The 17,034-nt window shown below is 46.4% G+C and overlaps 1 protein-coding gene across 1 annotated transcript in view; it reads left to right on the top strand.

The window, feature by feature from the left end:
* The window catches only part of CFAP43 (cilia and flagella associated protein 43), a gene marked incomplete at both ends in the record, with an annotated part of 83,199 nt that overhangs the window by 13,923 nt on the left and 52,242 nt on the right, over positions 1 to 17,034 (top strand). Inside the window, 5 exons of the mRNA XM_080912081.1 lie at positions 2,170 to 2,320; positions 8,257 to 8,416; positions 11,632 to 11,699; positions 13,519 to 13,650; positions 14,776 to 14,892. Coding sequence (XP_080768207.1) covers positions 2,170 to 2,320; positions 8,257 to 8,416; positions 11,632 to 11,699; positions 13,519 to 13,650; positions 14,776 to 14,892 — 628 coding nt within the window. The remainder of the gene's footprint in view (positions 1 to 2,169; positions 2,321 to 8,256; positions 8,417 to 11,631; positions 11,700 to 13,518; positions 13,651 to 14,775; positions 14,893 to 17,034) is intronic.

The raw sequence follows: 17,034 nt of genomic DNA on the forward strand, positions 1-17,034 counted from the left end.
CTTCTCTTCTTGCCTTTTGTAGGACACACGTCTGATTTAATGCCATGAATTCTCCAAACTCACATTTTTTGCATATTTTTGAAACTTACTTTTTATTGACTCTTTGGGAACTTCACCTCGCGTACTCCAATCCCAGTTTTTTCCCAGCCCTTCCATATCCGCCCTCCACCCTGGTAGACCTGCCCTGTCCAAGTAAATAAAATAATAAAAATTAGAAAAGAAATAAAACATCTCTAGCAAGCACAGCACTCTGTGCTCACACCATTCTGAGCCTCTGTCTTTCACACATCTCCATCACATGTTCCAAGTGGCATTGAAACTTGCAGAGTGTATTAGTCAGGGTTCTCTAGAGTCACAGAACTTATGAATAGTCTCTATATAGCGAAGTATTTATTGGTGACTTACAGCCTGTAGTCCAATCCCTTAACAATGGCCGGCAGCAGCTGTGAAGTCCAAGGACCTAGCAGATGCTCAGTCCCACAGGGCAAGCAGGCAGAGTCCCACAAGGCAAGCAGGCAAAGTCCCAGAAGGCAGGCAGGCCGAGTGAGAGAGACCCTTCCTTGTTCCAGTGTCCTTATGTAGGTCTCCAACTGAAGGTCTGTCCCAGATTAAAGATGTGTGCCACCACCTGGGACTTGCTTGTCCCAGATGACCTTGAGCTCAGTGATCTCCTTGCCTTAATTTCCTAAGATTCTTAGCCTCTATGCCTCAAGATCAAGATCAAAGGTGGGCTTCCTAATTCTGGATTGTAGTTCATCCCAGATATGGTCAAGTTTACAACCAGGAATAGCCACTACACAGAGTGTCATGCAATATACCCCTTCTGCCCAAACAACCCAAACAACTTTACTTGAGAGTGTTCATTGCAATGAGTGGTTCAGGCTACTTCAAGGCCTCTGGCTTCCGCTACATCAACCTCCTAGAGACTCTCAGGTATCCTGCTGTTTCCCTGAGTGGTGGCAATCCACAGGACCAGCCCTTTCATGTGCTCCAGCAATTCATAGATGGAGAAGATGTTCAGGGTAGGCCAATCCAAAACTCCAGATCTGGGCCTCAGTGGTAGTTGGGTTAGTCAGACCACCAGCTTTCCCATACCCATGCCGCCAGAGCTGGCACTCCCACTGGCCAGGTGAGGGGCTGAGCTCTCCTGATCTCCCATGCCCACACCTCTATGGTCAGCTCTCCCTTGGCAGGGTAGGGCTAATTATCCTGAGCACATGTGACTACTGGCACCAACATGGTGGCTGGCGAGGGGCTGAGCCATCTCAGTACGGCCCTCAGGCATCAACATGGCTTCAGGATGCATTTACAAACCCAGGACACCCTCAAACCCCTTGGTGAGAGCATGGACCACTGCCAGCAACACTGACCCCAGCCGCAACAGGTACACAAACCTAGACGTGGCTCTCAGTGACATCAGGGGCCTGGACATCAGCATGGTCTCAGGGTTGTCATGTCGGGCTGTTCCCACTGTTGTCATGTCTTAATTCCTCCTGTCTTTTTAGCGCACAAACTACTCAGCTTCTCTTCCTCCCCTATCTCTCCACTACCTTCCTGCTGGCTTCTAGGCTGCCCGCTGCCCAAGGTATCTCAGCGTTTCTGCCTCACCTGCCCCCCGCCAAACCCACCTCTATAACGTAGATACATGGATTTTTGTCATCAGATGTTGCAGAGGTGACTGGATTCAGACTATACATGTGAGGTTTTTTTTTTTTTCAGCTCACAACATTTTTTTATTTGATTTAGTTGCCAACATTCCAAAACTGAGATCTTTCCTCCCAAGTATGCAGATAATATTTTAGAACCAAAAGCTCTTGCCTGTCAGCAACTCTCGTGGCTGGAACTGAGTGTCACCTGTCACCTCTACAAGAGGAGGACACTCTTCTGCTGGTTGCAGCCTGCCCCAGACCTCCCCGTAGCATTTAAGCTTACAGTTTCTGCTTCACACATTAACTTTGGATCTTCTCAAGACTCCTGCCCTTAATTCTCAACCACATGTGACTTGTCACTTCATGGCCTGTGTTTTAAAAGCTGTCGTTTGTTCCTTATCTTCTTGTGTGCATTTTGTGGCAGAACACCTCCTCCCCATCTCCACTGACACACAGGACCTCCATCCACATGGTGTAAGACCTGTTACTCCATTTGTTCTGGTGTGTCCTTTCTCTACAGGTTAGTAAAGCTACCTCTAGAAGACGGGACGTTCTTAAATGAAACCGACGTGCTTTTCCCCACCTCTCTGCCCAAGGATCTCATTTACGGGCCTGTATTGCCACTGTCAGCCATTGCTGGGCTGGTGGGCGAAGAGGCAGAGACATTCAGGGTAATTATCTGGCTTGCTCTGAGGCAGCTGTCTTTGAAGTGAGATCTCATTTGATTATAAGGCAGCTGGGAACAGAGGATGCAAAGACCCCACATACATGGGTCCGGACACTTAGGAAGATGGTGGCAGGGCAGTTGTGACCCTGATTTTGGACAGACTGATGTTGAGGGACTGAGAAGCAAGTAGAAATGCAGGGTGGAAGCTGGCAAGTCGACCCCTGTCCCCCAACAGCAGCGAAGTGGCCGTTAGTGTGGTTCTCAGGGGAGCAAAGGGGAGGGCCTGGTGAGTAAGGAGAAAATGTCTGAGGGGGGAGAACAGGGGCGGAGAAGAAGCGCACTGCTAACAGAAGGAGAAGAAAGAGCAGTCTGCAAGAAGCCCCCATCTCTGTCTGAGCACAAGCAAATGCAGGGTGGAGGGAGTTTTGAAATGATAGAATTTACCAACAGCATCACACCCATCCCCCCCCCCCCCGCCCCTGCTGCTAGCTGATTGCTTCCTTCTACACTTTTACATGAAGCTCCTTCCAGGGAGCAGACAGGCAGCAGGCCCGAGTGGTGACTAAGCAGAAGTACCCCTGTCAGAGGAAACAGGCTAAGAACAACACGAAGGGAGACATGACTCTCAGCACATGGGATGAGGTGGCAAGGAAGGGATCGAGTTATGGTTGAGCCTCTTTCTTGAGACTTGAAGCACAAGGAGCCATTCCTGTAACAAGAAGAAGGAGGGGGAGGGGAGGAGGAGAATGAGAAGGAAGAGGAGCAGGAGGGGGGAGAAAGAGGAGGAGGAAGAGAAGGAGGAGGAGGAGGAGAAGGAGGAGGAGGAGGAGGAGGAGGAGGAGGAGGAGGAGGAGGAAGAAGAAGAAGAAGAAGAAGAAGAAGAAGAAGAAGAAGAAGAAGAAGAAGAAGAAGAAAGAAGAAGAAGAAGAAGAAGAAGAAGAAATGTTTCAAGAGCAGAGGACAGCATGACCAGAGGCTCTGGGTGAGACAGCTTGGCACGTTTGAAGGACTTAGAACAGAGTTTTGTGGCTAGAGTGGCTAAAATAGTAAATGTGATTCAGAATGGTGGTCAGGAGGGAGACGGAGGAGGGTCACAGGGCAAGGCATTTGGAATGAATAAAGATGAGGGCCACCAGTCTTCTGGACCACTGGAACCTGTTAGAATGATGTCCTGTGGGACCAAGGTGGTGGGCGTGTGCCCAAGTGAAAGGGCTCTGCAGAAAATGAAGCAACTCACAGTGAAAGACTAGATTGCCATAAAATGTGATGAACAAGAGAAGCCGTTCATGTTTATAGTATGTTCTCTAATGAACCGCAGAAATTCTCTTCTGTAAATAAGGGAAACATCACTAATTCTTGTCCAGCCCAGAGTCTAGAAAGCATACTTTGGAAAGTGCACCATCCTGTCTGAGCCACAAGGGGGAAGCAAAGTAAAAAACAAGGTGCTCAACCAGCTATTTGCCTGGTCTCTCTCTCTCTCTCTCTCTCTCTCTCTCTCTCTCTCTCTCTCTCTCTCTCTCTCTCTCTCTCTCTCTCTCTCTCTCTCTCCCTCTCCCCCTTCCTCCCGCCCTTCCTCCCTCCCTCCCTCCAGTAAATCTGTAGCAGTTCTAATAGTTCACACTTCCTACTCAATAATGGGTCCAATATAAAACGTTTAAAGGCCAGGCAACCGGCCTTTGGAAGATGCTATAAAATCTTTTAAACCCTACTTAAATGCCTCTGTGTCATGGCCACGGAGTTGGCACAGTGGGTGATGCTCAGAGCCCTGGTTGCCACAGTGTGCCGCAGTCAGACCAGCATAGGGGGTCCAGTGAGGAGCTCCAGCTTCAGTGAGAGTCCTGGCCTAAGAAGCAAAGGCGAAATGGGAGAAGGCGCCTGCTGTTGACCCCCAGCCTCTGAGAGTGTACATTTCACCCTTACACACACACACACACACACACACACACACACACCACAGAAAGAAAAAAATGCCTAGACATGGTGGAGTTGCTGTGTTAAGCAAGGTTCTTGTATAAACTACATAGCTTCCTTTCGTTGGGCCTCTGCTCTGTGTATCCTTACTACTCTCTGAGGGCAGAAGTGTAATGCTGCGTGTTATAACTACATCATACGGACGCATATTACTTGGAGTTTAGCCTAGCACTCTAATTTCCCAGTTGTTTGCCTTTTCATTTTATATACATACACGCACACTGACTAGTGGTTGTCCAGTGAGTGGATGTATAGGCAGAGCTTGTCTCCCAAATGCCTCAATTTTATTCCTAATCTTGAATGTCATTTCCTTGTTTTCTTAAACTTTTTTGAATTTTTATTTTATGCACAAATGTTTTGTCTGCACATATATCTGTGTGCCATCCAGCATGCACATGGAGGCCTTAAGAGGGCATCAGATTCCCCAGAACTGGAGTCACAGATGGTTGTGAGCTGCCATAGGGGTGCTGGGAATTGAGCTCAGACCCTCGGCAAGAGCAGCCACTTGTAACTGCTGAGTTCTCTCTCCAGCCTCCAGAACATCATTTCTTATGACCTGGGTACAAATGGCAAAGAAATCAATGATGCCTTGATCTATGTAAGAGTCTCTAGCACTGGAAAGCTGAGGACTTTTACAGACATTAAATAATCCCATTACCTCCTTGGTAACTACCACCAGAATGGCAAGCCGTAGGCCTTCAAATAGGCCCGATACACATTGTGCAAGTTATTTGGGGTATCCAGTTTTGTGTGTGGAAAATCAAAAGCAGATGTTATCTGGGCAGAAACTGGATCCAGCAAAATGAATTTAGGCTCAGGGGCCTAGTGTCTGTGTTCTGTCTCTCTCTCTCTCTCTCTCTCTCTCTCTCTCTCTTCCTTTTAAACAAAATTTGCTAAATGAGAATCTCTTTGATGAACTCAAATATTTCTCAGCATATCTGTGTTGTCCCAACCTTTAACCCAGTATGAAGTTGGGATCCTGTTCTCCATCTGTGGACTTGAGGTGATCAGAATATTCGATGCTTGACCCCAGGGGTCTGGAGATGGAGGTTGAGTTGGCAAATGTTTTGAGACACAATTATGACACACCAGCTTCTTCCAAAACTCAGAACAAGAAATCATGACATCTGCTCATATGATCCAGATACCCCCACATCTATTCTTAAATAACACTAAGTGCATTAGTAAAGAAAACAATATGAAATCAAACTTACAAAAGAAAAAAAAAAACAACAAAACAAAACAAAAGAGAAAAAGAGATCTGATTGTAGTTTAACGTTACACAGCCAAAAAGTTTCCAAGTTTTAATCCTCACATTCTGTTTCGTACATAGAATCGCTGGCGTTTTGGGGCATTTGTTTTGTGCAGTTTTAGAGATTTTGTCTTTTTTGTTGTTGATGTAGTTGTCTGTTTGTTTGTTTTTAGATTTTCCAAAATAGGTGTAATACAAGCACCGGGTGGACAGGGGCAGGTAGATCAAAAGATCCAGGGTAACCTGTGCTACACAGTGAAATCCTATCTCTAAATAAATGAATATGCTAGGTACACTTAACTGTAACAAAAGAGGCCTTTTGTGATGTGTAGTCTGTCAGATGCCATCAGAACCATGCAAGAGGGTTTAAATTTCGTTCTGCAGCCAGTGCCTCTTTGCCTGATGAGTCCGGTCTCAGGCAGATCCCACAGAAAAGCCATTCACCCAGGTCTAATCCCTCCGGTTGGTTGGTGGTACCTTTTTGTTTAAATTGGGAGTGGGTGAGTGGGTAGTGCCTATTAGGGTTTTTCTTTTCTAACTGCCCAAGTCTATGAAGACATAAAATAGGTCAGCCATACTAAAGTCACCTCCCCCTTTAAAATACCATCATATTGCACCTTCTTCTGAGTGACCACTGTGTTGGTCACATTTTGAGGTCCATCTGAACAGCTAACTTCTCTACCCACTCTCCTCCCTAGGTCAGGAAGAGCCTATGGCTTTATATCCATCGCTCCTGCAATCCACATTCCTGTCACAACCATCCCCTCTCTGCTTCCTGATTCTGCTCTGCCCTGATTTCTCTCTTTGTGACTGTCCCACTGAGGAGAACCCAGACTGGGCACACTGGCTGCCATGGAACCAATAGCTAATAGGCGACCCTTGGATTAGGCAACATCAGCAACTTATGTGAGCTGAGAATCTATTAGGGATCATCCATAAATTAAAACAGCAATGTGTTATCTGCTGTCAGGCAACAGAGCATCTATTAGGAGGGTGGCTGGCTCACAGCAAGACGTTTAGAGACTTTCCTTCAACATGCTTCTCAGCACGTAACATCCTCCATATTCAACTTTGCAACTATTTTGCTCTCTCTTCCCCCCATTGGTAGGTACACTCCATACGGGAAGGGGATGTTCTGTTACCTCGTGTGGCTATTCAGAACGTGTGTGGGAAGCAGTTGTGATGAATGAGCGCCCGAGAAAAGCAGGACATGAACACAGGTTTTTTGGTTTTTTTTTCCCTCTTTGGTTATTGGAGACAGGGTTTCTCTGTGTAGACCAGCTGGCCTCAAACTCATGAGATTCCCCCTGCCTCTACCTCCCAAGTGTTGAGATTAAAGACATGTGCTACCACCACGCAGCAACATAAACACAAAACTCTTAAAGAATCTAAACATGCTAGGCAACTGACCCCTAGTTTGTTAACAACGTTTATGTCAGTGTGTGCAAGGACACCAGAAGCAAACAAGCTACAAATCTTAATCACATAGAACTATAGGAAGCTCAACAATACACAAATAAGTACACACACATGTGTGCACACATACATGCAAACTTACACATCCACACACATGTGCATGCTTACACACATGTGTGCACATCCATATAGATGCACTCGAACACACACTGGCATATACATGCACATATATGTACTTGCAGGTGTGAACACACGTGTGCACTCACAAGCACACACACTAGTACATTTCAATAGTTACACAGAAGGAGGGATGAGGTAGGGATGTGGCTCAGAGGTAGAGTGCTTGATTAGCATGCAATATCCCCCAGCACTGCAAAAGGAAGGAAAAAGAAAGAGAGGGAGAGACATGGAGAAGAGGAGAAAAGGGAGAGACGGAGAGAAAGAGAGGAAGGCCATATTCTAGTATCCAGAATTCAAAGTCTAGCACCACAGGCAACATTTCTGATATAGTTGTCAAAGCCACCTTGAGCTTTAGGGACAAGTGGATACGGTCTGTTCAAGGCTTACTAGGAAGAGGCTCTGGAGTTGGCTCTGGGAGAAGAGTCAGTATCACCAACTAAGGCAAGCCTGAACCAATTATGGCCTCCTTTTGTGAGCCAAGTCTAAGAATGGCTTGCACACTTTCAAGAGTCACCCAAAAGAAGAGGAGGACCTGAGACACCCACTCCCTAGGCTTTTATGGAAAACAACAACCTGCTTTAAACTTGGTCCAAACTGTTTTTGGAGCCCAAAGTCAATTCCTATTTGCGTTATATTTCCTTATATGGAGCCAAAGGCACATGGAGTGATCATGGACCAAATAAGAGGAGACTCAGCATCAGGCTAAAGGTCAGCTCACTGCCTTCGAAAGCCAGCTGAACAGAAGCTCCAAGCTGACCTTTGCAAGAAGACCAGAAAGCAAGGATGCTAATGACAGACTTTCCCGAAAAGGGGTATTCCGTGACCAATTTGCCAAAAGTGGCCACCAAGAAACAGTTAGTAGTGTATTAATCAAACCTTTCATCCGAACCCATGGCAAGAGCACTCTGAATGCATTGGCTGGAGAGCCTTGGTTGTTCACGGTGAAAAGAAAAAAAAATATAGAGCAAGGGGGAAAGAGATCTGACTCTAGCGTTGGACACGAAAGACCGATGCGTTCACGCTGGCTGCTGGCTCGGGTTTCTTGGTGACCGGTTTTTAGGTGGGTGTTTCTGTGGACTATGATCGCTGTCTTAACACACGGGTGCTATTCTCTCCCGAAGCCGAAGGATGATATATACCCTCTTCTTCACCCGACCATGCACTGCTGGACTCCATCAAGCGACCTGTACATTGGGTGCGAAGAGGGTCATCTCCTGATGATTAACACAGAAACCTTGAAGGTGACTGTGCTTCAGAAGGCAGAGGACTTCCCAGTTCCGGGTAAGAAACGGCTCTGCCCCAGAGTCCAGAAATACAGCTGTGGGGTGAGCTTTGCTTATCCTTCAAGATGGTAGTTTTGGGGGGTCCCCAATTCCTCCCCTTTCTTGGAGACATCCTGGGTCCTCTTTAAGTCTGATTCTCTATCGACAGGTCCTGTGGACACACCTTGCGGCTACTCACTATTTACTAAGTGTTAATAGGCTCCTAGTGTGAGGATACCAAAAGATACCACTTTACATATTCATGTTATAAAGTCCTCAGGACACCACAAGAAGATGCACCCGTAGCTCCCCAACACACGAGATTTACAGAGCACCCTTGTCTTCCTAGGCCAGTAAAATGTCTCAGCAAGTTAGGCTGCTTGCCAGCAAGCCCACCAATCTGGACTAAATCCTCAGAATCCCCATGGGTAGATAAAGACATGCAACTTGTCCACTGACCTCCACATACAAACTGTAGCGCACGCAGCCTCCCTTCCCACCACACATAATGTCACAACAAGCAAGCGTAGATTCTTGTGAGCTGTGGGGCTGACACCAGAGTCCGGGAAATGAAGCCTCGGACTCCCAAGTTCTGATCTCCGAGCTGGTAACCTTCTCTGTTCTGCTTAGTCAGCTAACCATGGTCCCTTTCTGTCCCCATTCCTTTCAAGTCCCCTTTCTGTGACAGCTACCTCTTTACGTGTGCTATGTCACAAGCCCCTTTTCGTGTCGTTTATTTCAAGGAGGACCTTATCAGCTCTCCCTTACATCTGGTATCCATTCTTCGTTCCATCAGATGTGTGGCTAGTGTAAGGCCTGGAGCACAGGAACCCACCCCCCCCCCCAGCCCAAGTATGGGCTCCGGAGAGAGAGCTTCTCCAGGGCCAGCTACTCAAACCTGCACCCTAAACTCTCTACTTCAGGTTGTCTTTTCACACGTTAATCTTTGCAACAAACCTGGCCCTTTCTGCCATGAATCTACATCCAATCCAAAGCAAGCAGCTGGCTCAAATTGCGCATGCCTAGCACCCAGCTCATTGGCCCTGCTGTCCTGAGGGCCCACTTCCTGTTTGTGACGTCATTTTCCATCGGTCCCAGGATGAGTCTTTGCTAAGCAGTGCTTCTTCCTAGCGGGCCACAGGTCTGCTTCCTAGCTCACTCTCTTCCCTCTCTTCCTCTGTGTCACCCAGGGTCTGGTTCACATGTGTTACAAGGGAAATTCCCTTTCCACAGTTTCCGTATTTTTCACGGAGTCCCTCTGCCAATCCCCGACTCTCACTGCCTTGGCGAAGCTTTCTCACGCATCCCTCCATGTTGTGACTGGCCCTACAGCCCTGCTACTCTCTACAGAGAATCGACAGCACTATTACCTGGACATTTTCGAAGAGCAAGCCCCTGCTGGCTCCTTCCGTCGGGACCTCCACTTGAACTTGTTAAAACTTTTTTATTGTTCCTGTGCTCTCTCGCGCCTTTTAAGGTTACCTTTGTGAGGACTGTCCATTTCTTTCTTGTCCACTTCTGTGTGGACCGTTCCCCAGCCTCACCTCGACCTTCAGATGCGTTAGACGCCCACACTGGAACGCCATGTGCTCCAGGACCCTATGTTAGCACAGTGGCCTCTCCTCTCTCCTGGCCATCAGCTGAGGTCACTTAATAGTTGGACTCTGTTTAATCCCACTACAGAATCACGTGACCTCTGCAAGTACTTGCAGAATGAACTCCTGTAACAAATGCATCCGGAACACCCACCGCATTTTGAACATATTTTACACAACTGGGCTTAATCACGTTGTTTTAAGCACTGTTCACAATTTCTTTCCTGTATGTTTTTTTTTCAGTATATTATAAATACCTTTAAATATACATTTATTAATCATGTGTGGTTTCACAAGAGTTTATAATCACAGCTCTCAGGCTGTTATCAGCCTGGATTTTACATACATACACACACACACACACACACACACACACACACTTTTTGAAGACAAATGCATATTTTCCAATGTCATTATAATGTGGAAAGGACCAGCCAAGGGACAACAGAGACAACCTATACAATAACAAGTACAATGTCACATAATTCCCATCCTCATGGGACACTGATATTAATTACATACAAGTTGACACGTCGCCTTAGCAACGTAGCATAAAGACATCTCCTAAGTAGAAATGTAGATAGATCAGAATCATGCTTTTGCAGGTGAATTTAGCCATGGCTTGGGAAGGGAGATCTTCAAACAGCAGCCTCTCTTCCAGGCCTGGGCTCTTAAGACTCCAGCTGCAGCTGTGCTGCCGTGGGGACTTCTGGGCCGTACCATGAGGAAAGAGCTGTTTCCCAGCTCCAGCATCCAATAGCTTCTGTGCGGCAGACAAAGATTCTAGGGGATGCCATCTGAGCCCACACCATTAGCATATTCTCCTACACAAACTGGAAACATGGCTAAGTTATCCCCCCGCCAAAGTCAAAAATCTTATGAATAACAAATGTTCTCGAAGGAAATTTTCCCTGCTGTGCTTCATTTGACAAACATGTAGGTGCCATTTGATGTGGGTTATATAAATTTATCAGACACACACATCTTGAGTACACAGCCCAGCGGCAGGATGGCTCTGATGGCATGGGTCTTTGACTCCAGCTTTTCTCAGTCTCTGACACTTTCTGCACAGGTCTCTAACGCGGGTCCACAGGCCGGTGCTCCAGACCGCCAGGGCAGCCTCACTACCTTTCCCTTCTCTTTTATTGGATATGTTCTTTACTTACATTTCAAATATGATCCCCTTCCCCAGTTTCCCCTCCAGAATCCCCCTAGCCCGTTCCCCATCCCCCTGCTTCTATGAGGGTGCTCCCCCACCCATCCACTCCCTCCCTCCTCTCCCTGCCCTGGCATTCCCCTACACTGGGGCACTGAGCCTTCACAGGAGCAAGGACCTCTCTTCCCAGTGATGCCAGACAAAGCTGTCCTCTGCTACATATGAGGCTGGAGCCATGGGTCCCTCCATGTGTACTCACTGGTTGGGGGTTTAGTCTCTGGGAGCTCTGGGGGGTCTGGCTGGTTGATACTGTTGTTCTTCCTATGGGGTTGCAAACCCCTTCAGCTCCTTCAGTCCTTCCCCTAACTTCTCCATTGGTGTCCCCGTGCTCATTCAGACTTTCATGGCTACTCCTCCCCATACAGCTATTGCTGCTCTTTCAATTACATCATCACTTTTCTCTTGTTTATTCTTTCCCCAAAGATGGAGCCCAGCTAATCAGTCCACTCACGCTGGTGTACCAGAAGGACGGCATCCTCACTTCTGGAATTGTAATGTATTTTATTTCTCAGAATTCCTCACTTCCTTTAAAAAAAAAAAAAAAAAAAAAAAAAAAAAAAAGCAGCCCCTTCTGCTGCTGCTTATGTTTGTTTATGGCATGTTGGGTTCTTTAAGATTAGCAGTTAAAATAGTTTGCTTGTTGAATGTTACAATAAAAAGTTTACTAGGGAAACTTTCCATTAAATGCAAAAGGGGGGGTGGAAAGACAAGTAAATGAACGATCATGTCTGGGTTGTTGTAAATGGACAAAAGTGGGCTTTAGAAACTTGCTGCTGGAGCTGGAGAGATGGCTCAGCAGTCCAGAGGTCCTGAGTTCAATCCCCAGCAACCACATGGTGGCTCACAATTATCTGTGTTGGGATCAGATGCCCTCTTCTGGTCTGTCTGTAAACAACTAGTGTACTCCATAAAATAAATCAATCAATTTTTTAAAAAGGAGGGGGGAGAGAGGGAGGAAGGGAGGGAAGGAGGGAGGGAGGGAGGACAGGAAAGGAAAGAAAAAGAGAGGAGAGGAAAGGAAAGGAAAGGAAAGGAAAGGAAAGGAAAGGAAAGGAAAGGAAAGGAAAGGAAAGGAAACTTCCTGCTGTCCTTACTACCCAGGGGGAAAACTCACAATTATCTGCAGCCCAGCCCCATGCCCGTTTCTACAGTAATGAATTAGGTTGTCAGAAATGAGCTTGGGTCTTTCGTCTGTTAGAGCTGATGATGAAGCTCAGTAAGATCCGTCTCCATTTGCTTAAGCAGATGGGGTTCGCCACAGGCTGTACCCCACAACTTTGTCAGGTAGAAATCCAACGTGCTCCTCAGATCGGTGAAAGTATCATGTCTCCTGGCAGTCACTGGAAGTTGAACCTGGGGCATCACATCCCAGGGGATATGCTTTTATCGTCTAGAACACACATTTCCAGGAAGTTTTAAAAGGGGGCAGACCACATGTCTCTGTGTGGTTGCCATTGGTGCCATCAAGGTTAAGGTTGGTGACAGCATTCCATCAGAACCTCAGGTCTAGGTGAAGCTGTCCCTAGTCCGCTGTCAGCTTTGTCTGTCAGCCTCACTGCCAGTGGCTTCCCTGAGGCCAGTGAGGCAGTGACGTCATTGGGATGAATGTGGGTCTATCAGGCCGAAGGCACGTTAGCCTCTGAGCTTTACCCTCCACTCATATTTGCCTTTCTGGAGTTTTTAAAAGAAAACCCCCTCCCACTTCCTACATCTGGTCTGCACTTGGGAGCTTTAAGATTCTTACCAGTACTGATGAGGGATGGAGAACAATCACACGCTTGGGGGAAGCACCTTGCCATGTGATGTCGAATCTCTTACATGTCTAGCTTAGTGACAATGGAGTTCCATGTAGCAAAGGTGGCTACCTTTCCCCCAGGCCTCTTGACCATTGCAGAAATAAGTCATTAAGTCTATCTCTCAGCATCCAGTTGGTCGGCCCATTTTTACTGAACACCTGCCATGTTCTAGCATTGCATCCGGGGCTGGGGAAGTAAATAAAAAGCATGTCTCTACTTCGGTGTCACATATGTGGTTAAAAAACTGCACCTCGTAGTGATTTAAAAACACACCAAGGACTAACGCCCTTTTCAATGAGGACAGTTAACACTCAAGCCCTACAACCTTGGTCCTGCTTTCTGCATAATGAAGCACATGGTTAAAAGTAACTGCATGTTCTAGAGGTAACCAGACATGGCGCTCACACACAGGGGCAGGCAGTCGTCCGTGAGCCTTGGCTTGTCTGATGTCAGACGCCGTCTGTACTTTGGCAAACACTGACTTTGTGTCCGTCTCACTGTGTGCCCTCTGCAGGATGGTGTGATCTACTCCTTCATCATCAAAGACTCAAAGTACCAAGTGAAGACCTTCCTTGAGTTTGATGGGCCAGTGGCACATTTGGTGTTCTCCCCTAGTTATAAAATGTTGCTGATTCAGACAGACAAGGTACAGTAGACAGGGATCTCTGGTTGCACGGTCTTCAGACACCAACAGTGCAAATAAAGAAAGGGGGTGTGTGCATAATGACTGTCTTCCCATCGGCACTCTTTCTACTGCACGTGGAAAGCTCTCTGAACAAAGACCTGGATTAAGAAGTAGGTGCTTGGCTATGTATACACACCATCAGAGGAGAGAGTGAATTCGAATCCGTGCCCCGCCCCCAGGGGCTTGCCTTCCATGTCTCTTAGCTCTGTCTCCCCTTTGCTGCCTCTATTGCCTTGGAAACTTTCTCCTTCTGGTATTTAGAGCCTTCTGCTACTCCTGCCTATATTTCTGTCCTACTGGCGACTTTGGAAAAAAGTTACCAGCTATAAAGTAAAACTGCTCTGAAATAGACGTGGTGGATTAACTTGGTCACCCATCTACCTGTATCAGCCAGTCTGGTCAGGAGAAGTCTGAGATCTGATTGGCCTGGCCAATCAGATATCTGACAATGGAGTTTAGTGTTAGTCTGTGTGTGTGTATGTGTGTGTGTGTGTGTGTGTTTCTGTGTTTGTGTGTGTGTAGACTAGTCAATCTATATATAGTCTAGTCTCTATGTATACATATATATATTGGTTCTTAATATATATAATATATATTAATATATGCTATATATAAGTGTGTGGTGGAGTGACTAGGAAGAAGAGAGCTATGGCATTAGCAGGACATTTTAACAAGTTTCTCTACATGTCTGATGGTGAGAGCAATGTGCTTTTGGCATAGCGGCCAATACAAACTGAACTTTTATCCCAACCACTCAGAGCCCAAGGTGGCCTCTCGTTCTGAGTAAAAGCCCAAAAGGCTGTACTTCCAAAGACCTTTCACAACACAGGCTCCATATCCCATCCCTGGCCTTCCTCCCACGCACTTGTCTCTTGCTGTACCTGCTGATTCGCTGAGTCTTTCACGTATTTCAATTAATAAATGAGATGTCTACATTTTAAGTTCCTCTGAGACTTTATTTAAGTCTGTGGTTTCCCTTCGCCTGGTCCCAAGCAGTGTGCTGCATACAGTGGCCATTAAACAAGTATTTGCTGACTTAATGACACGTTCAATAATTATGTTTTCTTTCTCCTGTGGCCTTTCCAGGGGTCTGTTTATCTCTACACATTTGGCGCAGAGCCGGCTCTCGATAAACTCCTAGAAGCCTGTGATGGGAAAGTTCAGGCCGTCAGCTTTGTCTCACCTGGAACCAAATACTTCCTGGTAAGGGATGGTGTACGGGGTGGAACACGACAGGACTCAGGTTGTTGTCTTTCAAGATGAGGTTTCCATCCGTAAACAGGCTGGTCTCGAACTCTGATATCTGTCTGGCTCTGCCGCCCAGTGCTGGTATTAAAGGCTGCCTGGCTAAATATTAGCCAAAAATCTTCTGCTTTACTTCCAGCACGGGTTCTTTTACCGCACCTTTCCCACCAAACGTAGACCAAATCATTGATGATGGCCCCTTCATTCGTTGCACAGCCCTTTAAAAAAAAAAGAAAGAAAATCTAAGTATGCAGTCAGCAATGCTACCACTGCCCAGAGGCATCTTTAATTCTTAAGTGATCCCATTTTACAAAGATTGCGGGCATGTTTGACCCTGGCCCCATGCTCTGTAGTACTGAGCCCACCTCCAGTACACCCTTCCTCCTCCAGGACCTCCAAGACCATTGTCAACATCCACTGGGAAAGGGAACTGGAGGGTTCAGATGATCATCATAATCTATGGCAGACCATCACCCTGACATGAATAACAGGCTGAAGCTTTGTTAAGGTGTGACCTCTTCCAAAACTGAGCCACAGACTTAGTCTAAGTCTAGTCATATTATCACTGCTGTTTTGCAAAAAAAAAAAAAAAAAAAAAGATTGATTATAAATTCAACACAAAAACAACCAGCATCCTATTGAAGAAGGCATCAGTGAGGTACTGAGAAATCAATACAGTCAGCTGATGCTACAATCGTAAAGAATAAGATAAGATATAAATGCAATAGAAAACAAGAGCTCATAGATAAACCCACATAAATATAATCAAATGATCTTTTAGGGTTTTAAACTTTCTTTTGAGAAAGAGTCTTGCTAGGCTGCCTAGGCTGGCCTTGAACTTACAGACTTCATTCTCCATTCCCCAAAGTGCTGGAATTCTAGGTAAGTGCTACCACCGTGCCTGACACAGCAAAACAAAGTAGCAAAGTAACAAATGTGACAAAGTAGCCAAGACAATTACCTTCTTTCATCAAATGGTGCTGAAAAAAAAAACTAGATGCAAATTGTTTACATTCCAAAAATATCAAAACTAACTGTAGACAAATATAAAAGCAAAACTACAAGGTTATTAAAAGGTGATGGTCAAATCCAGGTTACCCTGGGCTCAATGGCAAGCCCTTTAACTGCAGTACCAAATAGAACATGCAGAGGAATAAATCGTCGCATTGCGTTTGACCAGAAATGCTCTGTGAAAACCCTCCAGAGTAGAGAGCCCTAGGCACATCCTCTGCTACGAGAAGGAAAAGGCAAACCACAGCCTGAAGGAACAGACATCTCTGCAGCTGTAGCTGACAAAGGACAGGGCAGCCGGGTCTGCAGGAAGCATGTGGGATTCAAGAATAAGAAAGTGAACAATGTCATTCAGAAATAAGGGGATGGGGGGGATAAATGAATGGGCTCTACACAAAGAAGGCATATGGACAGAAAATAAGGATAGGAGAAGATGCTGTAAACATCTGTCCTTAGGAAATGGTGGCAATGAGATGCCACCGCCTATTAGAATGTCTCAGATCTGAAGTGCTGCCAACAGAGGCCGCTGTCGAGCAGCCCAAGAGCGAAGGGAAGCACTCCCTTGTTGAACAGAGGTAGAGCCAACTTGGAAGATGGTTTGTCAGCTTCTTTTAAAACAAAGCGGCACCCTATGCTCCGGCGGCTATCCTCCTTAGTATTTATCCAAATGGGCTGAAAACATGATGCCATCCAAAAATGAGCTGCACGCAAATGTTTACAGAAGCATTGTTCATAATGGCGCAGACTTTATGAACCACTGAGGTGCTCACGCATCCACCAGTGAGCACAGAGACTGGAGCGCAGTCGTGCAGTGCGCCCTGGCTCGGGAATTAAAAGAAATAAAGCTGTCCGGCCAGCACTAGACTTGGACGGATCGTAAATGCACAGTGCTAAGTGATGGAAGCCAGTGTGGGAAGAGCCTGCACACTGTATGCATCTAACGAGATATTTCCGGAATAGGCAAAGCCATGGAGCCAGACAAACTGATCAGTGGTTGTCAGGGGTATGGGGAGGGAGGCTGACTTCAAACTCACAGTGATGCTTGTCCTCTACCTCCTAAGTGTTGAAGATAATTGTTTAAAACACACA

The sequence above is a fragment of the Micromys minutus genome, assembly GCF_963924665.1.
Source record: "Micromys minutus genome assembly, chromosome: 2".
Taxonomy (NCBI): Eukaryota; Metazoa; Chordata; class Mammalia; order Rodentia; family Muridae; genus Micromys; species Micromys minutus.